At 42.8% G+C, this 27,882-nt stretch overlaps 1 protein-coding gene across 1 annotated transcript; it reads right to left on the minus strand.

Moving 5' to 3' along the window:
- Positions 1–85: 85 nt before the first annotated feature.
- Positions 86–27,881, minus strand: Cep95 (centrosomal protein 95). Its single transcript, XM_042665454.1, has 20 exons — positions 27,784–27,881; positions 26,088–26,216; positions 24,814–24,921; positions 22,143–22,250; positions 20,596–20,701; positions 18,105–18,220; positions 14,475–14,630; positions 12,767–12,960; positions 10,310–10,422; positions 10,045–10,159; positions 9,201–9,357; positions 8,056–8,195; positions 6,325–6,417; positions 5,448–5,577; positions 4,706–4,875; positions 4,538–4,612; positions 3,192–3,344; positions 1,172–1,318; positions 814–885; positions 86–581 (listed from the first exon to the last, which is right to left on the minus strand). The coding sequence occupies exons 1-20, from the start codon at positions 27,800–27,802 to the stop codon at positions 405–407; spliced, it is 2,478 nt and encodes an 825-aa protein (XP_042521388.1). The 5' UTR covers positions 27,803–27,881; the 3' UTR covers positions 86–404.
- Between the last annotated feature and the right edge of the window lies 1 nt (position 27,882).

Raw genomic sequence — 27,882 nt, forward strand, 5'->3', positions numbered from 1 at the left:
GTAATGAGTACACTTCCTCTTGAACATTGTTACCCCCTCCATTGTTTTCCCCCTACCATCCCCTCCCTCCCTCCCTTCCCTGAGGTTAGGTGTTTATTTTTAATATACACTATCTTATGTTGAATTATAGCAATAGGCTTCAGGAAGCTAGATGTTCATTCAAAACTTGTTAATTGCTTTAGTACAAATAAGATTATAAAGAATATGCTTTTGCTTTTGGTCTTTTTCTGGCTTAGGTCATAAATTTAAAAGCAGGAAGCTTTGAAAAAGTGGTTTTTATTTAAAAAATAATAAGTACCGGAATGAATACATAAGGCATTAAAAATTATTCTTTCAGTGTACATTGTTTACTGGCTCAGTTTTAGCACTGTCCTAGTAAAGGTCTCCAGAGACTTCGCCTGGCCTCAGGGAAAGGGATTTTTACTGTACTGAAAAGAAGCCAGCTGCAGCCGAGCCTTGAAGCGCTCAGCTTCAAGTTCCCGGAAGAAAGCATCCTCGTCGTTTTGCGTTATCATGCACTGTAGTTGCTGGATTTCCTTCTCCATCTTCGATCTCAGCTCCCTCTTCACCTTATGTAACGTCTGAAAGAGAAGTCATGTTCACAGGTATTTGTTTTTTCTCCACCCATCAAGCCCCTGTGATGATTTTCATAACTGACAGAGCCTTGAACAGATATAAAGAGACCCTAGCATAATGTCTTAGTAGACAGATTTTCTTATTAATATTCTCTCCAGTCCCTTATAAGGTATAATACAGTTGTTTTCTACTGCCTTGAGATGTAAATCAATTATTTTCCATCCTGTTAGGTATTACCTGGGCCTGGGATTTCTCTCTGGCCTTCAGTGCCTGCCGTTCCTGTGATATGGCTTCTGCCAGTAGTGAAAACTTTATAGGGAAGAAGAAAAAAAGTTTCAAATTGAATGTTTATAGACCAAATGTAGTAATTCTTAACACTTTGTGTTCATAGGCTCAAAACCTTCAAAGCCATATACTATGCGCAAAGCGGTACTGTTAGTCTTTCAAGAGGCAGTGTCACCTGACCAGGGGCAAGCTGTGAGCTGCCCCGGAGGCTCACTGTCAACGCTAAGCCACCTCTGACACAGGCAGTCAGGACGACACACTGCAATATGAGCGAGCGAGCGAGCGAGCGAGCGAGCACGGGTAGGCCCACCTGGTCCTTATAGTAGTTCTCTAATGAGTCCAGTTCGTTCTGGTGCTGTCTCTTTTCTTCGTCTCGTTTTTCTTTTGCATAGTTTCTTAGGTCTCTCAACCTTTGCTTCTGAATCTGTAAGCCTTCTTCAAACAGTTTCTTAAATAGCTGTTATTTAATAAAGATACATTAGGCTGCACTTTTACTGAAGAATATAATCATGCTTACCTAGAGGTATATATGGATCACATTTCACAAAGTTTTGTTTGTTTTTTTGCCAATCCTGAGGATTGAACTCAGGGCCTGAGCTGCTTTTGCTCAAGGCTAGCACTCTACCACTTGCGCCACAGCACCACTTCCAGTCTTTTCTGTTTGTGTGGTACTGAGGAATCAAAGCCAGGGCTTCATGAATGTTAGGCAAGCACGCTACCACTAAGCCACATTCCCAGCCACTCACAAAGATTTTTTTCAAAACAAAGCTTAAATTACATTTACAGTCTTCCTCTGAAATTGTATACTTCAGTTAGTTTTAGTATATTCAGAATTGTGCAACCATTACCACTAGTTTCAGAAAATCTTCAGTACTCCAAAAAAACCCCCTACCCTATCAGCAGTCATTCCCATTCTCTCTTCCTGTGGCTCATGTATGTCCTTCCTGCCTCTGTGGATTCGCCTATTCCACACACTTCTTTCGTGTAGCATAATGTTTTCACGATTCATCTACACTATAGACTATATCAATATTTAATTTTTGTTTTTGCTTTTGTTGTGAGCTTGAACTCAGGGCCTGGGGTGCTGTCCCTGAGCTGGTTCGCTCAAGGCCAGCACTCTATCACTTTGAGCTACTGCTCCATTTCCAGTTTTCTGGTGGCTTACTGAAGGTAAGTGTCTCATGGACTTTCCTGCCTGGGCTGGCTTTGAACCACGATTCTCAGATCTCAGCCTCCTGAGTAGCTAGGATTACAGCCGTGAGCCACTGGCACCCAACAGTACTTAATTCTTTTTTATTACCAAACTCTGTTTGAATATACTTTTTATGGTTATACATGGTTGTTCATCTGTCCATCAGGGCTGTGTCCCCTTTTTGGTTATAAGTGAGACCCTGCCTCTAAACAAACAAAACAAAAAGGGCTGGAGGTGTGGCTCAAGGGGTATAGCACCTGCCTAGCAAATATGAATCCCTGAATTCAAATGTCAGTACTGCCAAGAATTCACATTAAGATGTGAGCCATGGAGACTGAGAATAAAAAACGGGAATGCATTGTGCAATAATAAAATGAAGTATGGATAAGTGTAAACTTTTGAATTTAGTGTGTGTGTGTGTGTGTGTGTGTGTGTGTGTGTGTGTGTGTGTTGTGGGGTCTGAACTCTAGGCTTGGGCGCTATCCCTGAGCTCTTCAGCTCAAGGCAAGCATTCTACCACTTGAGCCACAGCGCCACTCATGGTTTTCTGAGTAGTTTATTGGAGACAAGAGTCTGAAGGACTTTCCTTTCTGGGCTGGCTCTGAACCACAATCCTCAGATCGCAAACTCTTTTTTTTTTTTTCCCCAGTCATGGGGCCTGAACTCTGGGCCTGGGCACTGTCCCTCAGCTCTTCAGCTCAAGGCTAGCACTCTACCACTGGAGCCAAGCACCACTTCCAGCTTTTTCTGCTTATGTGGTGCTGAGGAATCGAACCCAGGGCCTCATGCATGCAAGACAAGCGCTCTACCATTGAGCCACCTTCCCAAACCCGAAAAAAAAACAAGGGTTTCTGCATTCTTTTGTTTTTTTGTTTTTGTCAGTCGTGGGGCTTGAACTTTGGGCCTGGGCGCTGCCCTGCACTCTTCAGCTCAAGGTGAGCGCTCTACCACTTGAGCCACAGTGCCACTTCCTCAGATCGCAAACTCTTGAGTAGTTAGGATTACAGTGTGAGCCACAGGTGCCCAGCCTGAATTTGTTTTGGATTCACATTGAGACAAAAGTCCCAAAGACAGAACGTGGTTATGAAGGTCAGACTAAGTCCACCTGTACAGAGCTAGACAAAAAAACTGTCCTTACCATTTCCTCACGGGTTCTCATTCTCAGCATTTTCCCCCGCAGCTGAACTCTGTAGTCATCATAGTATTTCCGAGCGCGAACAATTTGCTGACGATTTTCTTTTATCTTGGATTGGGTCAGCCTCTGTCTGTGAATGCAATCCTTGAAGTCTTGCTAGGAAGGAGGAAGAGAGGGATGAGGATTGAGAAGGCTAACTTTTCTCTCTCTTTTTTTTTTGGGGTCTGGTCGTGGGGCCTGAACTCTGGGCCTGGGTGCTGTCCCTCAGCAATTCAGCTCAAGGCTAGCGCTCTACCACTTGAGCCACAGCACCACTTCCAGCTTTTTTCTTTTTGCTTATGTGGTGCTGAAGAATCGAACCCAGGGCCTCAGGCATGCAAGGCAAGCGCTCTACCACTGAGCCACCTTCCCAGCCCAGACTAACTTTTCTCATCGCTGCTGTCCATCACATCTTCAAGCTCTAAGCCAGCCATGCAGGGCCAGTAGCCGATGACAGCCTGGTCATAATATGATTCGTCCCCAGAAGGCTGCGGCCTCTAGCGTCATCTCCTCCATCGGAAGAGCAGCACCAAAAGGACCACGCTGGGCAGAGCAGCGGGACCTGAGCACTGCTCAACCGAGGCTCTCATCTTCCTTCCGCCAGGTCAGTGCATCACACACCTGATGCCCGCTTAACAGGAGTAGGAAAATGGCACTGAGACTTTCAAGCAAAGCCTGAGTTGTCCAAAGTATTTAGTGGGGTCCAAACGAAGGAAATTAGACCATCTCTGACACAGTACTGAGGATGAAATGAGGCATGTACAGACAGCCTCCAGATCAGTACAGTGCCACAATGCGATTGTTCAGGCTTACAGTTCCCATGGCTTACCTACCTCACAACCACAGATGTTTTGGTCTCTTCCTGGCACACTGTCTGACCTCATTGGGGGCAACATGGTGCTCAGTACAGTTCCCAGTCCAGGTTCTAACAGAAGCTGGCAAACTACCTCAGTTACCTGGGGCCTGAGAACCATAGGAGAGGGCAGAAAGCACTAAGCCACAACTACCTTGCAGCCAGAAGGCAGAAAAGTCCTTTGTGACTCATCTCCACCAAAAAGGTGGAAGTAGAGCTATGGCTCAAGTGGTAGAGCATCAGCCTTGAGTGAAAAGGCTAAAGGACAGTGCCTGGGCCCTGAGTGGAAGTCCCAGTACTGGCACACACAACTGAACATGAGACACCTGGCACTTTCCCCTCATCAACTATGGTTAAAGCCCTAGAAGTGGATCTGTGCTATGTACCTGGTTTAGACACAGGAAAGAAAGAAAACTTTTAAGTTCAAAACGGCAAGGCCCACTTGCGCTTGACATACCAGTCTTCTGTTATGTTCATATTCTTTCTTCACCAGGTCTGTAAGGAGGTCATGCCTTCTCAGGGATTCTTCTATCTTTAAGGGAGACAAGGTAAGCAGGTGAGCAGTGCTGAGGACAGGCTCTCTCCCCTCTGGCTTATTCTCAACTTTAAACTGAGAGATACCTACTTCATCGTGGAGTTTCTTCTTGGATCGGTCTTCTCCATAGGCCTCTTTTTTGAGCAGTTCAGTGTGTGTGATTTGCTGTTTCCACATTTTGCTCAGTGTTGGGTCAGAAACATACAGAAAGGGAAACTGCTCCAGCATGAGGGGGAGGAGGCTGTGTTCCTTCACTTTCACTGCAAGGAAACATGAGATGCTTTTATGCCGAACATGCTGCTAATAAACCCTCCCCGCAACTTCCTGAGCCCATCTAACCATGTGTGGTGCTGATTGTGGGAGCGGCCATTCTAGCGCACTTGTTACTTCTGCACTCCTCTTCTGACCAGAGTAAAAGCCCCTGTGTAATGGGATGGAGCTGGGAGACAAGTAGTTTCTGGGTGATAGTTGGCAGCCTGGCCTTTCACACGACCTTGTTTCCTTTCAATTCAATGACTCACTGGCACCAACTGTTAATATGCAGAGACCGAATGGGCCATCTGCTTGTCTTGGAGCATTGCTTTCATTCTACCAGCTTCCCAGAGACAACCCTGGCTCAAGCTGGAGCTTCGCTATCAATGTACAGGCCTCCCTTCAGTGGACTGTTTCAGCAGTTCAACTATCTCCAAGAAAACCAGCAACTAGGCAGGGATAAAAGAAAGAACTTGCTGCGCTCACTGGTGGAGGTTACTTTTCAGTGCTGTCCTTGGAAGGCAGTACACACTTTCATACGCTGCCAGTTCTCCATAAAGTACAATTTTATGGCTCTTACTTGGAGTCGCTTTATTTGACTTTGGGAAGCCACGTCTTGGACTCTGAGCTTTGGTTTTTCTGGCATAAATCTTCCAAGGCTGACTATATTTTGGAATTCCTTTATGAACAGCTTCTCTGTATATTTTTTTCTTAGAAGCGGATACAAAACAGAGTAAGAGAGAGAGGTTAACAACTCTTTCACAGGATCTTTAATATTACGTATGAACAAAAGTAGCTAACTGATCCCTAGCCAAAAGTCTTAGAATTTCTAAAAATCTGGTTACTGTTCATTATCCTAAGTGAAGGGCCTCCTCTGGGATATGAAAACATGCTGTCAAGTTTCAGACACTATCGCCCCACACCCTAAATACAGCCATTACTTGTGTTTTGATGTGCTTGCTTTTTTGGCAAACTTTATGTAGATTAAACAAATTCTCAAGCAATTTTGCAGTATGCTTATTTGTAACTACACTGTACTTTAGCACCTGTTCATTAATGTTTTAGCAGTAGCTTTCTGCTTTCTCTTAGTATCTGTAACCATCTTTATGGTTTTTCTTTTTCTTTTTTTGGTGGTACTGGGAATTGAACTCAAGACCTCTTGCTTGCTAGTCAGGAGCTCTATAGCTTGAGCCCCTTTTACATTGGTTATTTTCTTCAAAACAGGGTCTCCTTTATCTGTCTACCTATCTAATCTATCTTGCCCAGGCCTTGGCGTGAAAATTAAGTACTTTACCACTCAACTATGCCTCCAACTTTGGAATCTTGCCTTTTGCTAAAGAGCTACTGTTTAAAGAAAGCCCTGTCCGTCCTTTTTTCTTTTCTTTACAAAAGAACATATCTGTGTTCTCCAATGGTCTGGTCAAGTAGCATTTATTTCAGTGGAGACTTTTACCCACTGTTTCCTCCTCCTCTTCACTTATCCCCTGAGGTCTGATATTCTCTTGAACTTTATTTTTTCTTAGCACTCTTTCAAACGCGTCCGTTAATGTCTAGAAAAGAAAAGGTCACATAATATCATAGTTAGGAATGTATGGACAGACAGCAAGGAAAAAGTTCACCTAGGATCCTATTATCCCTAAGCTGTTAGGCTCATTGACATTTTTAAGTCTATTTTTGGGTTTGTATCATAAATACACTGTTGTAATAGATATGTACTTGGGACATAAAGTGAGATTTTATACAATGCATTTTTTTGTTCTTAACTGGTTTTGTAATTTATTTATGTATTTATTCCCAGTCCTGGGGCTTGAACTCAGTGCCTGGGCATTGTCCCTGAGCTTTTTTTGCTCAAGGCTAACACTCTACCACTTGAGCCACAGCGCCACTTTTGGCTTTTTTTGTTTATATGGTGCAGAGGAATCAAACCCAGGGCCTTATGAATGCTAGGCAAACACTGTACCGCTAAGTCACGTTCCTAGCCCCTGTAATTATTTTGATACTCTTCCAATGGAGGTTACATTTCAAGTTAGTACTGCGTAAATATAACTATCCTAAAACATCTGAATTAATGTTAGTTTTCACTATTATAAATACACTGGAAAACCATTGTAAAACATACTCTAACAAACAAGCAAATGTTCTAAATTCATGCAACAGCAGGAAATCTGTGTCAGTGGCCTTGTTGGAGCCAACCCCCTCTTCTAATGAGTGCTTCCTCAATCTCTAACTCAAGAGGCCTATTACTCAAATGCACCTCAGTTCCCTTCAGCTCTCACCTCCTCTTTTTATTTTTATTTTTTTGTGCCATTCCTGGGACTTGAGCTCAGGGCCTGGCCACTGTCTTTGAGCTTTATTTGCTCAAGGCTAGTGCTCTATCACTTGAGCCAGAACTCCATTTCCAGCTTTTCTGTGTGTGTGTGTGTTTGTGATTAACAGGAGATAAAAATCTCCTGGACGGGGCTGGGAAGGTGGCTCAGTGGTAGAGTGCTTGCCTTGCATGCTTGAGGCCCTAGGTTCGATTCCTCAGCACCACATAAGCATAAAAAAAAAAAGCCAGAAGTGGCGCTGTGGCTCAAGTGGTAGAGCGTTAGCCTTGAGCTGAAGAGCTGAGGGACAGCGCCCAGGCCCAGAGTCCAGGCCCCACGACCAGACCCAAAAAAAACAAAAATCTCATGGACTGCTGTCTGGACTGGCTTTAAACTGTGATCCTCAGATCTCAGCCTCCTAGCTACTCAATCTGAGTAGTTAGGATTACAGGCATGAGCCACTGGCACCTGGCTTCACTGCTTCTTTCTTAATCCATGTTCTTTTTTTTTTTTTTTTTGCCAGTCCTGGGGCTTGAATTCAGCCCCTGGGCACTGTTCCTGAGCTTCGTTTGCTCAAGGCTAGCACACTACGCTTTTTCTGTTTATGTGGTACTGAAAAATCGAACCCAGGGCTTCATGCATGCTAGGCAAGCACTCTACCACTAAGCCACATTCCCAGCCACATGTTATTTTCTTGACAATTTCATGAGTTTAATTTTTATGTTCCCTAGTGGGGACACAAGTTACTTCACATAATTCTCTGCCATTCATTCTAATCAAGCATACCAAATGTAAACCTTTCCCCACTGGCGTGCTCACTGTGGCATGTGGCTGAAGGGAAGGACACTGCCTAGTGCTGCCTAGTGGTGGCTGAGCACGAACCTTTGCTTGGAGCTGGCGGGTATCTGCTCCTTTCGCCTTGAGCTGCCTTCTTCTGTTAGTCTGGAACTGTTTGGGTTTATGGGTTGGAGATGGAGACAGAGAATGGGATCTGTAAGGTGGCTTTCTATGCACAAAAATTCCTGCAATACAGACAGAACAGTCATGTACTGATAGTGGAAATGTCACACTGGAAATCAAATAGTTGGTTCTTGATAAATCCAAAGAGAATAATGAGTGAATGCACTCCCTGTGCTCCTAGCGTTTGTAGATTTAGTCACACCATGTAAACAGAAAAAAACACTTAAAAGTGCTTACTAACTCAAAGAAATATTTAGGTTGTATAGCCAAGTTTGGACTGACCACAACAGTTAGAATGCTTGCTGCGAATAGATTCCTAAGGAAGGTACTCCTGGAGGTAGGAGTGGGGAGATGGAAGGAGAAAGGGGAATTATCCCAGCTCTGAGTTTGCTATCTTTTGACTTGTCTATATCCTGAGGAAGGGATGTAAACACTTTATAAACACTTATAAAGCATCAGGTACAAGCAAATGTTAATATGGTTAAGATTTTTTTTTGGTTGGTTGTGGGGCTTGAACTCTGTGCCTGGGCGCTGTCCTTGAGCTCTTCAGCTCAAAGGCTAGTGCTCTACCACTTGAGTCACAGCACCACTTCCAGTTTTCTGATGATTAATTGGTGATAAAAGTCTCACAGACTTTCTTGTCCGGGCTGGCTTTGAACCATGATCCTTAGATCTCAGCCTCCTGAGTAGCTAGGATTATAGGCGTGAGCCACCAAGCGCCTGGCTGGTTAAGCATTTTCTAAGCAGTACTGATTCTTTCTTAAAGAGCAAACAGTAATGCAGGTGTATCAACAGGGCACATTTTATGAACTCACATACAAAGAAATTAAAGTGACCTGGCTCTCTAATCAACAAAGAATGATTTCCAACATTGTGCTAATGCAAAAAAAAGCAAGGTCAAGAATAACATATTCAGTATCTATCAAATTTTAAAAGAACATAAAATATTTTGACAATATAAAAGTTATTGAAGTATGAAATCTAGTAAGAAGCAGCAATACCAACTGTGGGTTTGTCATTACGTGAGTTTCCCCGGGCGCCCCGTCCCAGGCCTCTCAAGTCAGTACCTGGCCGGGGCTTCTTTGGCCCATACTCCATGATGCTATCACTGTGCTGCGACAGGACCTCCTCCTCGCTTCCGCTGCCCTCCTCTTCCTTCCCAATGCCATCTTCGTCACTGTCAGGCTTGTGTTTAATTCGATCACCCAGGGCATTTCTTAACATCTGTTGGAAAATTCCTTTCAACATCTTTCATTGATTTTAGCAGAATGTAAACTGGTAGTAGACAGCAGACCTTTATTAAGTTTTCAGATGCATATACAAGTTTAGCTGTTTATATATATATATATATATATATATATATAGTTATAGTTATAGTTATATATAGTTATATGTGTAATATATAATACATAATATATATAATTAATTTTTTTGAGATGAGGTCTGTGTATCCAAGACAGGCCTCATACTCAAAATCTCCCTGGCTGGGCTCCCGAATGCTAAGATTACAGAAGCGCAATACCATGTTGAGTATCAGTGCAGTAGATTATTCATTTCAATAGTCTTTGGAGTAAGTCTCACAGGGATTTCATATATTCATTCACCGTTACCACATTTTGTAAGAATAGTGACCTATCAGATTTTATGTTAGATCTCCTTAGTGATGAAGGGAAATGATACAGATATATCTGAAGATTAATTATTTAACAGTCATATATGTTACATGATTTGATTTACATCATGCAGGTTTTACATGACACAGGTTCATGTCCTATCTGCTTGACTTCTGGAATACTTTAACAAGGACCCAGCTCACTTTCTAGCATAACCATTCATCTTCCATTAGTGCCCATTGAGCTCCTCGTGAACCACAAGCAATGGGTCTCAATAAAGACTAAAAACAAGACTTGCCTGGTCTAGTTCAGAGAGCCGTTGGGACACTTTCTGTGATACTGTGTGTAGTTCTTGTTCTGTTAACCTCTTTCTCGGCACATCCTGTGTGGACGCTGCAACTCTGTTTTCATTTCTGTAATAAAAGTGTCCAGGTGACTTTTAATAGCCAACTTTTAATAGTTCAAAAGTAACCACTACTTAGTTCCAAATGACTAATAGCTGCTTCTACACATATTGGAGTTTTCAAACAGACTGGAAAAGAAGAATGCTACAGCAACGTTACCTTTTCCCCTTGGCAAATTTCCTTGTCTTAGGGCTTTGGACCTGAGCAGCACACGTTTCCTGTTCACCAGGTTTAGGCAACTTTGAAGCTAAGAGAACGTCATCCTTGGGTTCCTATCAACAGGACAATACAGTTTATTTGAAAAAGCTAGAAGGAAGACTCACTGAGCCCTTTTCAGTATGGGGAAGGGAGGTCCTGGGGCACCAAGCCAGACTCTTTATTCTCCATGTTGAGGTGGTTTTTGTTTTTGTTTTTGTGTGTGTGTGTGTGTGTGTGTGTGTGTGTGTGTGTGTGTGTGTGTGTGTGTGTGTGTGTGTGTGTGTGTGTCTTTTTAAAATACAAGGTCTTGGTTTTTTAGTGTGTGTGTGTGTGTGTGTGTGTGTGTGTGTGTGTGTGTGTGTGTGTGTGTGTGTGTGTGTGTGTGTGTCTTTTTAAAATACAAGGTCTTGCTATCTTGCCCAGGCTGCTGATCCTCTCACTTCAGCTTCCCAAGTGCTGGGATTATAAGCATGTGCTGCCATGTCCGGCTTTGTGTTTGTTTGACAAAATATCATACTGACACCCAATGTCAAAGGACTGGCGCAATGTCTTCCTGCTTGTGGTCAGAGGAAAAGTGTGGCTCAGGGTGTCATTCTAATATAAAGGCAAACGAGAGGCTGTCACACAGGAAATGCAGGCTACAGTTGATCAAAACTGGTCGGTAAGAAATGATCAGGTCTCAAGTGGACATATGCATCATTTTATCTCTTGTATACAGGTCAGCAGCAAGTTTCCAAAACTGAGACACTTAAAAAAGATGAAATCTTCCCAAATATACACATTTTCAAAAACTTAACCAGAGAAGGACTGGGTTTTCTTTTGTTCTGGTGCTGGGATTGCACCCAGGGATATAAGCACACTAAGCAGACTATTGCTGACTCTAACCCTAACCTTTGTGATGAATCCTTGTAAAAATATTGCTTCTGGTAATGGAACGTATATTTAATGTTTAATGGTATCTTCACTATCACTTTAGTGTCTTTTGCTTCAATACTTTTAGTAAATAGCAGATATAAAATGAAGTCTACCGGTCCAGCTCAAGGAACTGAAAAGTGAGTTCACCTACTCACCGCAATCTGGTGAGGAACAGACCCCTCCCAGCATCTCAGATGCCTGCCAGCAGCCCACACGGACTCCTCCCAGGTAACCAGTGCCCTCTCTTCTTATCTGATGTCCTACCTGACAGATACGTTGAGTGCTGCTCACATAATGCCAATGATAACCTCTCATCTCTGTTTGTTTGTTTTTGTTGGTCGTGGGGCCTGAACTCTGGGCCTGGGTGCTGCCCCTCAGCTCTTCAGCTCAAGGCTAGCGCTCTACCACTTGAGTCACAGTGCCACTTCTGGCTTTTTCTGCTTATGTGGTACTGAAGAATCGAACCCAGGGCCTCATGCATGCAAAGCAAGCACTCTACTACTGAGCTACTTTCCCAGCCCTCATCTCTGTATTTTTTCTGCAGTTTCCTTTTTCGTTTTTCTCCCCCAATACTAGGATTTCAACTCTTTTATTTTCCTTTCAGATAGGGTCTCACACTTTAGCCCGGGGCTGGCTTTAGAGCATGATCCTATCTATACCACCCATAAAGCTGGACCACAGTTGTGTACTACCATTCCTAGCTTGTTGGCAGAGATAGTCTTGCCAGTATTTTTGGTTCTGGCTGGCTTTGATTCTTGATTCTGCTATGTGAGCAACACCACACATAGTCTTTTATTTGCATGTAACATTGTTTATGAGTTTACCCTGGCACTTACCTACCTGCCTGTTCTTTCTAGACAGCTGTGGACATAATGACTATGTAAAAGAGGGTTTTTCCCCCCAAGAAGAAAGTAAAAAGAAAACAAGATATTAATCAGAGCTTCACACTAGATGGGGAGAATGTGGATGGACAGATGGTTATTTTCTATTTCACACACATTGATATTTTTACAAGTTGTTACTTAACTAGGGACACATGACATGGATTATGAAGCCAGGTGCCTGCGTTTAAATGGTGATTCGAAGTTGTTGTGCAACCTCAGAAAAGACATCAGGCAACCTTGCCACATCAGCTTCCCCATGGAAAATATTGAAATGATTCCAGAACTGTTTTGAGGAATCCATCACTCGATACCTGTCTAAAGTATGTAGTAGAACTGTGCCAGGCAAAAAATCCACACTCCAGCTGTCCTGGCTTCCTGTACTCACTTACCCTGCCCCTGTATTTCCAAGATAAGCACATGTAGGTGAACAGAGGTAAATCTGAAGGTGCACAATGCTTTGATTAGTGTGGTATTACTGACTACTATTCCAGTCGAGGCTTCCAAGGCTCAGAGGCCACATAGCATGGACAAGACCCTTGGTTCAGTCACCAACACCAAAAAAGAATAAATAAATGCAACACATACACTATCCAATTACAAGCAAGGTTTTCCCACTCACCACAAGAAATGTGCGCTCTCCAGTAGAATTTGTGACAGGGGAAGAGTAGTAGCTTAGGCTAAGGTAATCTCTTCCTATGGGGCAGGGTGCTCGCGGCTCTGGAGGGTGGTAGGGTGGATGTAAAGGAATAGCTGCTCGGATAGGCTCCCCCAGCTTCCTAGCACTGGGAATCGTACTCACAGGAGAGGCGTCTGCTGTAAGACAAAGTAGACAGAAGTAGATGTGATGAGGAAATTCTAGGAATTAGGTCGTTTCACATCCATATCCATATACACAAACATTCTGTGTGTATGTGTGTGGTGCTGGGGATCAAAACCTAGGCCTTGTGTCCTAGGAAAGCATTCTATCACTCAGCAATATCTCCCATCCAGGAACCTTTTTAAACTTGATGCAAACAAAGTACAAACAAAAATAGCCTTGGCAAGCAAGGAGGGACATTTTAATGTTCTCATCCTAAGAATGTTCCCTGAGAGCTAGGCCCTGGTGGCTCCCGCCTGTAATCCTAGCTACTAAGGAGGCTGAGATCTGAGGATCACAGTTCAAAGCCAGCCGGGGCAGGAAACTCCATGAGACTCTTATCTCCAATAAACCAATAGAAAACCGGAAGTGGTGCTGTGGCTCAAGTGGTAGAGCGCTTGCCTTGAGCTGAAATGCTGAGGGACAGCGCCCAGGCCCAGAGTTCAAGCCCCACAACCAACAAAAAGAAAAAAAGAAAAAGAAAAAAGAATGTTCCCTGAGTTATATATAATAATGGAAAATTGAAAGCAATCTAATGGCTTGAAGAACAACTATAAAACATGACTCATCCAGTAGTTAGAAAACTGGCAAGCCGTTGTCAGTAATGCAACATATAAGAATCTTGACAGACAAAGCATGAGAATATTTTTCAAGTTACTATAGTTTCTCATTCACTAATTGAGGATCACTAGCTGCTATCCAAAAATATATAAGAAAGCCTTACTGTTCTTAAAACAAGTCTTTGAGAGAAGATGACTAAGATAATAAAATAATGCATGCTAAAACATGTAACCACAGCCAGGTGCCAGTGATTCACACCTGTAAACCTAGAGGCTGAGATCTGAAGATTGTGGTTCAAAGCCAGCCTAGGCAGGGGAGGCCATGAGATTCTTTTTTTTGGTTTGAACTCTGGGCCTGGGCGCTGTCTCTGCACTCTTCAGCTCAAGGCGAGCGCTCTACCGCTTCAGCCACGCACCACTTCTGGTTTTCTAGTGGTTAATTGGAGATAAAGAGTCTCACGGACTTTTCTGCCTGGGCTGGCTTTGAACCGTGATCCTCAGATCTCAGCCTCCTCTGTAGCTAGGATTACAGGTGTGAGCCACCGGCGCCCGGCTGGCCATGAGATTCTTATCTCCAATTAACCATCAGAAAACCAGAAGTGGAACTGTGGCTCAAAGTGGTAGAGTGCTAGCCTTAACCACAAAAGCTTTAGGGAAAGTGCCTAGGCACTGAGTTCAAGCCCCACAACCAAAAAACAAAAACAAAAACAAAAAACCCCAAATATGTAACCAAAGACCACATGAGGCAGAAGTCAGAACAAACATTTACAAATAAGATTATTTAAACCAAAAAGAATAGCATCAAGCACAGCACAACAGAAATCCAAAAGGCTAAACGTAACAGCCAACATCCCAGACACTGTCTCCCACCGAGCAGTAGCTTACAGAACTAACACTCCGTCATTACTCACTGTCTGCATCAAAGGCTGTCTTGTCCTTGGGTAGAAAACTAAAGGAGGGAGGGCTCAACACACCATCATGTGACTTAAAACTTGGTGAAGCCAAGGATTTTCTAGAGCTTGGTGAGGCCAAGGATTTTCTAGACATGTCAGTAGAAATATGGGCACCTAGGAAAAGAAACAGTAAAGGTAAATGGTTTAAATATCAGAATAGTTTGCTAGGCAGGACACACTGGTGGCTCATACTTATAATGCTGGCTACTCTAGAGAGTAGGATCAAGGTATGAACTAGTCTGGACAGACAGCCATGTCCAGTTAACCAGCATAAAAGCAGGGATGGAAAGCCGGGCGCCGGTGGCTCACGCCTGTAATCCTAGCTACTCAGGAGGCTGAGATCTGAGAATCGCGGTTCAAAGCCAGCCCGGGCAGAAAAGACCGTGAGACTCCTATCTCCAATAAACCACTAGAAAACCGGAAGTGGCGCTGTAGCTCAAGTGGTAGAGCGCTCGCCTTGAGCTGAAGAGCTGAGGGACAGCGCCCAGGCCCAGAGTTCAAGCACCATGACCGACAAAAAAAAAAAAAAAAAAAAGCAGGGATGGAGGCATGGATCAAGTGGGAGATCCCTGGCTGTGAACAAGTAAACCAAGCAAGGGCTGGGAATGTGGCTTAGTGGTAGAGTGCTCTCCTAGCATGCATGAAGCCCTGAGTTCCATTCCTCAGTACCAAATACATAGAAAAAGCCAGAAGTGGAGCTGTGGCTCAAGTAGTAGAGTACTTGCCTTGAGCACAGAGAGGCTCAGGAACAGTGCCCAGACCTTGAGTTCAAGCGTATTAAAAAAAAAATAAAGCTTAGAAAAACAGGTTTCAGTGTTGTAGAAATGCTGACTGTGGTGTAGGCATTTCTTATGAAGAGATTGTCTGAGTTAGAGGTTGTGGCTAACACTACAATAGAAGAATTAAGAATCTAGAATATGGTGTCTAAATTCTGTGAATGTATATGACAGTATCAGACATCTTAATCTGAATAGAAAAGGAAGCTAAAATAATCCCTTCTGTCCAAACGGATGCAAGCCTCTCACAGCCACTCGGCCTTTCCTTTTTGTCTTAATTGCATCAAATAATGCCATCTCTACTTTTAATGTTTTTTTTTTGCCAGTCATGGTGCCTGAACTCTGGGCCTGGGCACTGTCCCTCAGCTCTTCAGCTCAAGGCTAGTGCTCTACCACTTGAGCCACAGCACCACTTACAGCTTTTTCTGCTTATGTGGTGCTGAGAAATCGAACCCAGGGTCTCATGCATGCAAGGCAAGCACTCTACCACTGAGCCACCTTCCCAGCCCCTCTACTGAAAACCAGTAACAGGCTGAATATCTCACATTTAAAATGTTTAGGACACCAAATGTTGGCCTTTGGGGCTATCTGCATATGTATATGACACAACTGGGGAGGGGACACAAGTCACTGATATGTCATATACATGTTAGTATAAAGTATGAAGGTATTTTTTTTCTTTTCCTTTGGTGCCGGTTTTGGGGCTTGACCTTAGGGCCTAGGCACTGTCCTTGAGTTTTTTTGCTCAAGACTAGTGCTCTATCACTTGAACCACAGTTCTAAATCCAGCTTTTTGGTGGTTAATTGGAGATAAAAGTCTCATGGGCTTTCCTGCCTGGAATGGCTTTGAACCATGATCCTTAGATCTCAGCCTCCTGAGTAGTTAGGATTATAGGCGTGAGCCACCAGAGCCCTGCTAATAATACATTTTTAAAAATCAAAAGAAACTTCAGAAACATGACTTTTAAATCCCTATGCACTTATTACACAGCTCAGGTGACACTGAGTTGTTCTCGGTCCCGAGTCCTAAGTTGTACTTAACTCATTCTGTGATCTGCTGTTTCCCTGATGTTAATTTTGTAAAAAAATCTGCTTCTCAAGAAAATATGCCTAAAAAGCAAAGGGGGAAAATTGCCACTGGGAGTATGAACTTCTTAAAATGATTTTTTAAAAAAATGGAGTCAACAGTCTTTAATTCCCATTTCCTGCATTGGGAGCACAAAATGTTTGTTTTGATTTCTTTCTACTTTAACCTGTTACGCTAAACTAAATCCTTGCTAAAACTTAAACAAAAAAGAAAAAGCAAACCCATTCAGGAATAATGCTACTATGAAAGCATGACCAGACTGTAAAGGTGTACCCAGAATTCTCTTGCTGTGACATCCAGTCACACATGACAATTTGCACCCACTTACTTGATTTGGACTTACTTGCTCATGCCTGTGACTCTGAATTGCCTGTGACTTCAGGTATCTGTTCATATTTAGTGGGTAATGATGGTAGTCTGGAATTCAACACTGACGGCTAGTTAGGGCTCTCTTCATCTCAATCTTTTTTTTGCTGGGTCTTGGAACAAGAACTAGGTCCTCTCTTTTAACTCTTTCCCTCAAGCTAGTGCTCTATCACTTGAGCTACAGTTTTTGTGTATTTTTGCCACACAAGGCCTGGGCACTATCCCTGAGCTTCTTTTGCTCAAGGCTAGCACTCTACCACTTGAACCACAGCAGCACTTCCAGCTTTTTCTATTTATGTGGTACAGAGGAATTGAACCCAGGGCTTCATGGATGCTAGGCAAACATGCTACCACTGATCCACCTTCCAGCCTTGAGCCACAGTTTTATGTCTGACTTTTTGGTGGTTAATTATAATAAAGAGTCTCATTGGGCTGGGAAGGTGGCTCAGTGGTAGAGTGTTTGCCTTGCATGCACGAGGCCCTGCATTCAATTCCTCAGCACCACATAAGCAGAAAGAAAAAAGCTGGAAGTGGCACTGTGGCTCAAGTGGTATAGCACTAGCCTTGAGCTGAAGAGCTGAGGGACAGTGCCCAGGCCCAGAGTTCAGACCCCATGACTGGCAAAAAAAAAAAAAAAAAAGTCTCAGGGACTGTCCTGCCCAGGTTGGCTTTGAATTTCAATTGCCAGGTCTCAGCATCCTGAATGGCAAAGATTGGAAGTATGAGTTATTGATGCCTGACACAAATAATGAAGTCTCCATTATTTGAAGACTTCATTATTTGTGTGTGTGTACGTGTGGTATTAGGAGTTTGAACTGAGGGCCTTATGTTGCTAAGTAAGCACACTGCCACTTGAGCCGTGTCTCAAATCTCTTTTGCTTTTAAGGTTAACATTTATGCAGGCGCTCACATTTTTGCCCTGGGCTAGCCAGGACCTTGATCTGTCCTTTCATCTAGGTCAGACCATAGGCAAGTAATAGCACACTCAGGTCCTTCTTGAGATGTTTGCCCAGGCTTCCCTCAAGCCACAGTCTTCCTGATCTTAGTTTTCCAAGGAGCTGAGATTACAGTTGTGCATCACTGTGCCAGGTTTTACTTTTTTTGTTTTTTTTTTGGCCAGTCATGGGGATTGAACCCTGGGCCTGGGCGCTGTCCCTCAGCTCTTCAGCTCAAGGCAAGTGCTCTACTACTTGATCCACAGCACCACTTCTGGCTTGTTCTGCTTATGAAAGTGCTGAGTAATCAAACATAGGGCATCATGCATGCAAGGCAAGCACTCTACCACCAAGCCACCTTCCCAGCCCAGGCTTTACATTTGTATAGTGGTATGTTGAATAATGCTGACAATTAATCACTCACCATTGCTTCTTAGAGTAAAGGTATGTGCTGTTTCTCCAAGTCTAATTATTTCACCAGTAGATTCGGCTTCATCTCCATCCCAACTGGGGCCCAACTTGTCAGATGGGAGGGAATACCTGCAAGAGGTCTGTTCTCAGAGTCCAGTTTGACCATGAAAGACACTTGCTATGAGCACCCAGTGTTGCTTTAGCCAGCCACTACTACAGACCTGGAGACTAGGGCTGGGGATGTGCATCAGGGGTCCAGAGCTTGTCTAGCATATATAAGGCCATAGGCTTTCTGCCTAGCACTTGAAAAAAAAAACTGGACTGGGGTCTGGAGGTGTAACTCAGTGATAGAGACATTGCTTAGCATGCACAAGGCCCTGGATTCAACCAGCACCACCACCCCAAGAAACAAAAACAACCAACTTTTGAAAACTCCCTTCTGTTGCTTATCACTTCTTGTTCCTTGCTATATACAGACTGTCAAAGAAGAAACTGAACACATATCAGACAGCATACTGGGAAGCCTAAGACTGCGAGAGTGGAAGGGGCTCTGGGTAAGGCATTAACTCTAGAAGTATCTTTGAAATGTTTTACTTTTGAACTCAAGATGGAGCACCAGCCTTGAGTAAAAGAGCTCAGGGACAGGGCTGAAAATGCAGCTTAGTGGTAGAGTGCTTGTCTAACATGCATGAAGCCCTGATTTCAGTTCCTCAGTGCCACATAAACAGAAAACGCCAGAAGTGGATCAAAGTGGTATTGAACAAAAGCTTAGGGACAGTGCCAGGCCCTGAGTTCAAGCCTTAGGACTGGCAAAAAAAAAAAAAAGAGGGCCGGGAAGGTGGCTCAGTGGTAGAGCACTTGCCTTGCATGCAAGAGGCCCTGGGTTCGATTCCTCAGCACCACATAAGCAAAAAGAAAAAAAAGCCGGAAGTGGAGCTGTGGCTCAAGTGGTAGAGCGCTAGCCTTGAGCTGAAGAGCTGAGGGACAGCGCCCAGGCCCAGAGTTCAGGTACCATGACTGGACCCAAAAAAAAAAAAAGAGCTAAGGGACAGAGTCCAGGCCCTGAGTATATGCCCAAAACTGGCACGCACGCGTGCACACGCACGCGCACACACACACACAGTTAAAAGTGATGTTATCACAGTAGTAGTATTTAATTTTCAATGGTAGATCTCATATTTTTCTTCTTTTTATTTTTTTTTTTATTTTTTTTCCCCCTACCATCCCCTCCCTCCCTCCCTTCCCCAAGGTTCTTTTTTTTTTTTTTTTGATTGTGATTAAATGATTACATAATTTCAAAGTCACAAGTTCATTCTAACTTCCCTGGAGCAAATTGTCTACCACAGTCTGTAATATATAACAGTGTTCACATGTTATATACCATATTTGTGATCAGCAGCATGGGGATATTTATTTTTATTTATTTTTTTATTTTATTGTAAAGCTACTATACAGAGGGTTACAGTTATATGAGTGAGGTAATGAGTACACTTCCTCTTGAACATTGTTACCCCCTCCATTGTTTTCCCCCTACCATCCCCTCCCTCCCTCCCTTCCCCGAGGTTCTTTTTTTTTTGATTGTGATTAAATGATTACATAATTTCAAAGTCACAAGTTCATTCTAACTTCCCTGGAGCAAATTGTCTACCACAGTCTGTAATATATAACAGTGTTCACATGTTATATACCATGTTTGTGATCAGCAACATGGGGATATTTAGTAGTGGTTCAACCAGATGAGCGGGAGTTCTTTGTTTCTTAAGTCCTGTTAGTTTTGTCGTATCACCTAACCTTTTGGATTTAGCATCCACTTATCAGGGAGACCATGTACCGTTTGTCTCTTCGTTCTTGGCTTACCTCGCTCAACATGATTCCTTCTAGCTCCATCCATTTCCCTGCAAATGCCATTATTTTGTCATTTCTAATGGCTACATAATATTCCATTGTGTATAGATACCACAATTTTTGGATCCATTCATCTGTGGTGGGGCACCTAGGTTGTTTCCATATCCTAGCTATTGCGTTTCTTCTTTTTAAAAGGAAAAACTTTCTAAGTTTTATTTAGGGAAGATAAACTATTCTGATCAAGGGGAAATTAAAAATGAGTTGGTAATTTCAAATAAAAAAAAAGAATGGGTAGGTATAAAATAGAAGTGAACTATTCACATTAGCAAAATATCCTTCTGAGTATTTTCAGTGCAACTTTAAATTCCAGGTTTTTGTTGTTTCTTTTCTTCTTCTTTTTTTTGTTTAGATCTGAGACTAGGACTCAAACTTGGTACCTGATGCTTTCATTCATGGGATAGAACTCTACCAACTGAGCCATAGCTCTAAGCCCTGTTCTGTTTCTTTTTTGAGACAGGATCTGGTTGGCTTAGAACTCAGCTCAACACTGTTGATCATCCTGCCTCAGCCTCCTAAGTACGAGAATTATTAAGTGTGCACAACCAAGCCAAGTGAGAGCATAACTTGCTTTGATGAAATTCATGGACATTATGTACTACCTTCCAACAGCAACTCTTTTCCATGGTAATTTAGATTCCATAGAACTTTCTAGCTCTTCCATATGTTCTCCTTGATGGGGTTCTTTAAAATATTGTTCCGTTTCACCTGTTTAGGACAGATTAAAAATAATATCCAAACTGCCTAAGTGAGTAACATTTTTATTTACTTATTTAGCTATCCATGATGCGAGAAGTTAAGAACAGCAGGTACTAAGAACCACAAGTCTATAAACGCATAAGCAGTGCTTGATTTCTGAAGCTAGGTGGTACATTCACTTACTGTTTATAGCTCTACACCTGTAAGGGATGTGTGAGGTAACCAACCACAAAGGCAGAAAAACATGATTGTGTCCACTTACTCCAAAACAATCATAGCTTTGACTAAGAGTCCGACTGCATTATGGCTTGGATGTTTTCTTTTAGACCATCAATCTGTTTTTTCTAACCCCCAAATACCTAGAAATACACATTTTCACTAGGAACAGATTCCCTCAAGCAGTGATTTCAGGAGATAATATGGGAGAAAGCCCTTATGATTTGTATTTTCCCCACTAGTTCCATTCCTATTTCTACACATTCCTGTTCAGACATCACCTGCACGGTTTTTTCTGTTTTGCTTTCCATCAAGCAACATTTCAATAACATTCGTTAACAATGATTGTGCATTTTCTTTGGGTTAGGCTCTGGGCTATTTATACCTATCCACTTCCTCTTCAAAACCTTCAGATAAGGAAATGGGCTTAGAGAGCTTCAGTATTACACTGTGAAAAGCAGCCCTGCCTTCAAAGTCCTTACTCTTTAGTGGCAAATGATAATGCTAGCCTAGGTCTCAGGAAAAGCTGTCCTATACAGCTAGTGTGATGAACTGTAAAAGATTTGTTTCCCAATGAAGAATCATGTCAGCTTGAATGCTGCTAAATAAGTATCTTTTGAACCTCCATTACATGATAATTAGACCTTATGAAATGTCCAATGAAGGTATCGCAGAGCAGGGTGGAGAACATCTGGCCCAAAGGCCAAAGTCGTTTGGTGCGTGACAGGATTGACTCATATGCTTGCCTGAGGCTGTCTGCCTGAATTCATCATTTTTGTATGGCTTACAAATTATACACACATAAATATGTATATAAAAATACATACTTCAAATTGGCCCTTGACAGGATAAAGGTTCCCCACCAGTCACAGAGGAGGCTCATGGAAGCAACCCTCTTCCAGAACAGCCTCAGGTTAGCACGGCACACCATCTTCCCCCAGCGGACTCACATGAAAAGTATCTCAGTTCTGTCTTCCTCCCTCCAGCCTGCATCAGCCCTATCATCAGCCTGCCAATGGGGACAGAGGAGGACTACCATCCCACCCCTCTCTGCAGCCAAGCACTAATATGTAAAAACTGCTGCTATCAGGCCAGGCAACGGTGGATCCCAACTGTAATCCTGGCTACTCTAGAGGCTAAAACCTGAGGATCACAGTTCAAAGGCAGCCTGGGCAGAAAAGACCAAGAAACTCCATCTTCACTACAATCCTACAGTCTCCATTCTTAAACTTACTTTTTTGAGATGCTTCACTGATGTGTTCGGTAAGATACTCCAGCAAGCCATCAAATATTTCTAGGAGATTCTTGATAGATTCTTTATCTCCTTTCACTATGTTTTCTCCTGAATACAAAATACAAAGCTATTAAACATTTTTAACCAAAAAATATGAAAGTCTCATAATCTTAAAATGGTTTAACACTGTGAAAATGTTGTACAAAGACAGGATTATAAAATTACCAGGAGAAAATTATGACTATTAAAAATCAGTTTCCTGCTGCTTCATTATATCTGAAAAATTGGGGGAGGACTTAAATATGGTGTTAAATAATTCACAGATACATTTCTTCCTTTTCACAAGAAGCAAAATATCTGGACATAGAAAACACTTTCTAGTAAGACTCTCAAACATAAAATGGCAAGGCAGAACTTTATACAGGCTGGTGAAAAACACAGCACATGGACGCAGTTACAGACTGTGGAATGCTACTTCTGCAGGGCGATTTGTTCAAGAGAAAGCAGCAGTGGAGTAATACCAAAACAAGCAACTTGTCATCAGGGATTCCTGTCCCCGCTCCCCACATTTATTAACTCCTACTCACATTGTATAAACCATTTTTCTGATTAAAACCTCCGCCCTGGTTCCATTGTTATAATCCAAGCTCTGCATAGATAACCCCTTGAGGTTTTTCTGTAATCGCTTGTGATTCTGGGGATTGAATCCAGGGCCTCATACTTGAGTTCTACACAACTTGAGCCATTCCCATATATAACCCTTTAATATCTTACTCTCTTCTCATCTTTCCCAGACTTTAATATAAATTCCCTAACATTCCACCTGGCCCATAATAGATGATCAACTAATGTGAAGTTAAAATGTTGAATAGAAATGGATTGACCTATGTAAACTTGACATGCTTCATATCATATCACCTCAAATAGACTCCAATAACATCTACATGTGGACTGCATTTAACTTTTTTTTTTTTTTGCCGATGGTGGGGCTTAAACTCTGGGCCTGAGTGCACTCAGCTCTTCAGCTAACGGCTAGCACTCTACCACTTGAGCCACAGCACCACTTCCAGTTTCCTGGTGGTTAGCTGGAGATAAGAGTCTCACAGACTTTCCTGCCCGGGTTGGCTTCGAACTGTGATCCTCAGATCTCAGCCTCCTGAGTCTAGGATTACAGGCATGAGCTACCATGCTGGCTTGCATTTAACTCTTAATGCATTCTTTATCCTAAAATCATGCCTGGCGGTCTCATGAGTTCAAAGCAATACAGGAGCAACAGAGGAGAAATTTGATATTTGAATCTAGCCATTCAATTTGAGCCATGATATACAAAAAAATCAAAAACAAAAGAAGCCCAAACTGGAAATCTGATGTTTTGCATTCCCACTAGTAATGATAGATAAATATTTTGAAAAGTTTGTTTCCATTTAAAATAATGAACCAGAAATCTTGTTTTCAAGATTTTTTTTTTTTTTTTTCTGGCTTAAAAAAACTAAAGTATACCCCAGGGCTTATTGAGGATGTCTGAGTTTCCAGGATGGGGAGTATACACTTGCTAACCTAGCAACTAGACTGTGGCCAGAGTGTAGTGCTTCACAGTGCAGGAGAAACTGCTTTCAACGGGGCTTAAGCAAGAGAAAGCTGCTCCGCAGTCTACTGGTGGAGGTAAGAAGTTTTGTCATTTTTTCATGGGCTGAGTGTAATTTGTCGGTGGGACCTCTACAATAAAATGTTCTAAAAACATGTACTTTTATAAAGTTGTTACAGTATGTTTTAAATCACAAATACTAAGATGCTGTCCTATTCAGGTGATAAAAGCAAGTCCACTGGGTTGGAAGAAGAGGGAAAGTCTAGAATTTGTTTTCAAAATCAATGATCTGCAAACTGGTTTGGCATATGTGCTTATCTAGAATTGAACTCCAATATAAAAGAATATTTGCTTTTGTCATATATATTGGTATGTTTTGGAATACAGTATAGTATATTTTGTTTTGGAAAAAACTTCCAAAGGAGTTTATATTAAAAACATTTTTTTGAGCCGGGCACCAGTGGCTCATGCCTATAGTCCTAGCTACTCAGGAAGCTGAGATCTTAGGATCATGATTCAAAGCCAGCCTGGGTAGGAAAGTCCATGGGACTCTTATCTCCAATTAACCACTAGAAAACCACAAGTGGCACTGTGGTTCAAGTGGTAGAGTGCTAGCCTGGAGCTGAAGAGCTCAGGGACAGTGCCCAGGCCCAGAGTTCAAGTTCCACAACCAAAAAACAAAACAAAAAAAAAATCCACATTTTAAAAAATAGATAAAATGGTTCAAAATTCAAGAAGTACAAAAGGAATACAATGGAAATTCTTGCCCCTTTTCCAAAGTTCCTTTTGCTGGAGGCAATCCGTATGACTGGTTACATGATTTCCTTACATATTCATCTACAAAATCATTCTGAATGCAATTAATTGTATGTACATTCTTTCTACCTTTGTTCAATGAGGTGTAATATAGTCTACGTATACCACAGTTTTCTCCTACTGAGTATTTCAGAGATGGTGACCCTGAAGCTCATTCTTAATAGTTTTTCTATTCCATAAGTTTCCTAATTTGGTCAATTAAATGTCTAAGTTATATCTTAGGTTATTAATAAAACTGTAGAATGACCTGGTGATAAAATAGATACTAACCTGTTATGTGAGACAAGCTGACCTGAAGGTAATCCAATGCCAGAGAATCAATCACAGCTTGTACATTGTGGGCATCATCCTCTTGACTTTTGGGAATAGCTATGAGGTCTATGGGGGGAAAGTCACATTACTTTGCATCTATGAGTGGTGAAGTTTTGTCTATGACCAACCTTCTGAGTGAAGTCAATTGCTACAGACACAAGCACTGACTAAGCACACAGAACACAGTACAGGGAAAGTAAACGGAGCCTAAGTTCTACACAGAAAAATCATTACTGGCTGGGTATTTATTGATTAAAGTTATTTTCCAATAGTCTACATTGGTTTGATATTTATTATACTCAGTAATAGTACGAACATATATAAAGGAAGATGCAGGGGTCCCTAAATCCAAAGAGATGTTAATAGCCCAATAAGGAAGCCATGCCTGGCTTGGGGCACAATGCCTGTAATCGCAGCATTTAAGAGGATGAGGCAGGAGGATCCCAGACTTGACAGCAGCCTGGGCAATACCACAAAACACTGTCTCAAAAAACAAAAGGCAAGATATGAGGCAAAGACTTTAACCTCTGTGGGTGTCTGTCCACGATGGAATCCAGCTAGTTTAAGGAAGGCTCTTATATGTACTGATAAAACAGCCTACTGGAAATAACTGGCACAAAGGTCTAAAAAGTCAGTACAGACTAGAATGTGGATTGTAGGATCAAGTGAACTTTGGAATTTCTCACTGGTATTGAAGAGAATGAGCCCTGGAGAGAACTGAGATGAGCATCAGAAGTACCAACTAGAAGCTTGGTGCTGGTGGCTCACACCTGACCTAGACACTCAGGAGGTTGAGATCTGAGAACTGCAATTCCAAGACAGCCTGGGCAAGAAAATCTGCGATTCTTATCTCCAATTAATCAAAACAAAAAAAATAGTGCAGAAGTGGAGCTGTGGCTCAAATAGTATAGCACTAACCTGAGCACAAGCCCCGAGTTCAAGCCCTACGACCAGCACAAAAAGGAAAAGAAAAAAAACATCCAATTCTAGCTTTTAGAAACTTTCAAGATGTATTTACCTTTACCTTGAAGGCATTTTCAGCATGACTGAATTAGGGATTACCAAGAACTAGCAAAGTGAGTCGATCAAGGCTATTATTATGGATTCCATAAGGTAATTATTAAGGCAATGAATGCCGTATTTGTTGCAGAAATACGATGTAGAAAGAGACAATAAAATTTCACAAATACCAAAGGATCTAAAGCACTAGATACAGACAGAATTACCCTTACCTGGTACCTTTTCTCCCAGGATGGATTGATAAAGAGCAATAAATACATTAGCATCACAATCTTCAAGTTTGTGTATCCTTAGGTGTATGTGACATTTAAAAAGAAGGTTATTGGCAATGGTTACCCACTCTGTTGGGGAAAAGAAATCAATTTTCAGTAGCACTCGAAAGTTATACACATATTTAAAAAACTAGCATGGCCCCACAAAAACAATGAACAAGATAAGGAATTTGACTGTTATAGAGTGTGGACTCTGCAAGGCAAGATTTCTGAAATATTTATTTTCTTTAAATGTCTTCTATGCTGCTATTATCTTAATGTAGTCAAAACTATAAATGACAACTTGGGGGGCACCTATAATCCTAGCTACTCAGGAGACTGAGATCTGAGGATCACGGTTCAAAGCTAGCCAGGGCAAGAAAAGTCCATGAGACTCTTATCTCCAATAAGCCACCAGAAAACCGGAGTGGCATTGTGGTTCAAGTGGTAGAGTGCTACCTGAAGAGCTGCTGGGCAGCACCCAGGCCCAGAGTTCAAGCCCCACAACCGACCAAAAAAAAAAACCAAATATGTCATAAACAAGACAATTTGTAAATGAGAATCCCAGATTCTCTCCAGTGGAGGTGGCTTTGAATTCCCAAGAGTGTTAGTCATGTTTTTACCCAATTACCTTGTGCAAGCCAGGATTTCTCCGGAGTCCAAATAAGTAGTGATTAATTTAGGTTGCTTAAAACTAGAGTAATGACAACACCCACACTTATGCATTTGTTAGTTTTTTAAGATTATATTTGATGCATACAAAAACATGGGAAATACATGTCAAACCCCCAAAACAAAAAAAAACCCTCTAAAGCTCAGTACCACCACATTACCGAAAACGAAGTTTCCCATCGACTACCACACATCTAACCCTCGGCCAGGGCGTGCAGGGATTACCTCAATTAAGGGTTTCTCGACTAAAGATAACCTATAAAATAACAAACACTTGTTTCCGGAAATGGGCGGTCGATTAAAAAGCTCGGACGCGAGTGTCAGAAACATTGCCGGCGCGTAACCCAGAGGCGGACGTTCTGCTACCCAATAGGGGTGTGTATCCCCCATCCCCGTCCCAGGGCCATTTTCACGCCTGACCACACTGACGACCGTTTTTTTTGTTGTTGGTGGTGGTGGTGGTATTTTTTTTTTAACTACTTGCATGTTGTCCTGGAGAGAAGGATGGAAGCGTCCTAGACAACCCAAGCAACTCACTGGTCAAAAGCGGGGTTAGACAACGTCGGTAATTCTACAAGGCCCGGGGGGGGGGGGGGGGGCGAGGCCTGACTTTCCTTGTCTGGCAGGGGTAGCCACACATCTTCACAGGGCTACGCCTCAAAAAAAGAAACGAAAAAGCAGCCCAGATGGAGGGAGTTCCGCCTCGTCCCCCCCCACGGCCGGGGCACATCGGCCACACGTCCCAGAGTTCAAGTCCCGGGCGGTCCCGGGGCTGTCCCGACAGCCGGAGGGCGGAGGTGCCGGCGGCCTCCCCCGGGTCCCCCGTCCACGCCCCCGAGCCAGACCCCCGCGACTGCCACGGCGCCGGCCCATCACGAGCCTCTCCCGCGGCCCCACTCGCAGTTCAGGGCGGCCCGAGGCCTTCGGGAAACTTGGGACGACCGCCGTCCTCACACAACACCACAGCTTCGGGATGGGGACTCACCAGCTTCGGAGCCGGCCATGTTCCCGAAGACAGATCGCCGCTGGACTGGGCGGCGGGCGGGCGGGCGCGCGCACGACGGCGTCCGGGAAGGGCCACACC

The sequence above is a fragment of the Dipodomys spectabilis genome, unplaced genomic scaffold (assembly GCF_019054845.1).
Source record: "Dipodomys spectabilis isolate Male_0828 unplaced genomic scaffold, ASM1905484v1 ptg000329l, whole genome shotgun sequence".
Classification (NCBI taxonomy): domain Eukaryota; kingdom Metazoa; phylum Chordata; class Mammalia; order Rodentia; family Heteromyidae; genus Dipodomys; species Dipodomys spectabilis.

What these genes read in the sequence shown, in the direction of transcription:
- Cep95 (XM_042665454.1), bottom strand. An exon ending in CCTGGGAGAAAAGGTACCAG is followed by an intron (nt 24,922 to 26,087) that starts GTAAGGGTAATT and finishes TTCCCCCCATAG; the next exon opens with ACCTCATAGCTATTCCCAAA. An exon ending in GAGAGAAATCCCAGGCCCAG is followed by an intron (nt 582 to 813) that starts GTAATACCTAAC and finishes CTTCTCTTTCAG; the next exon opens with ACGTTACATAAGGTGAAGAG.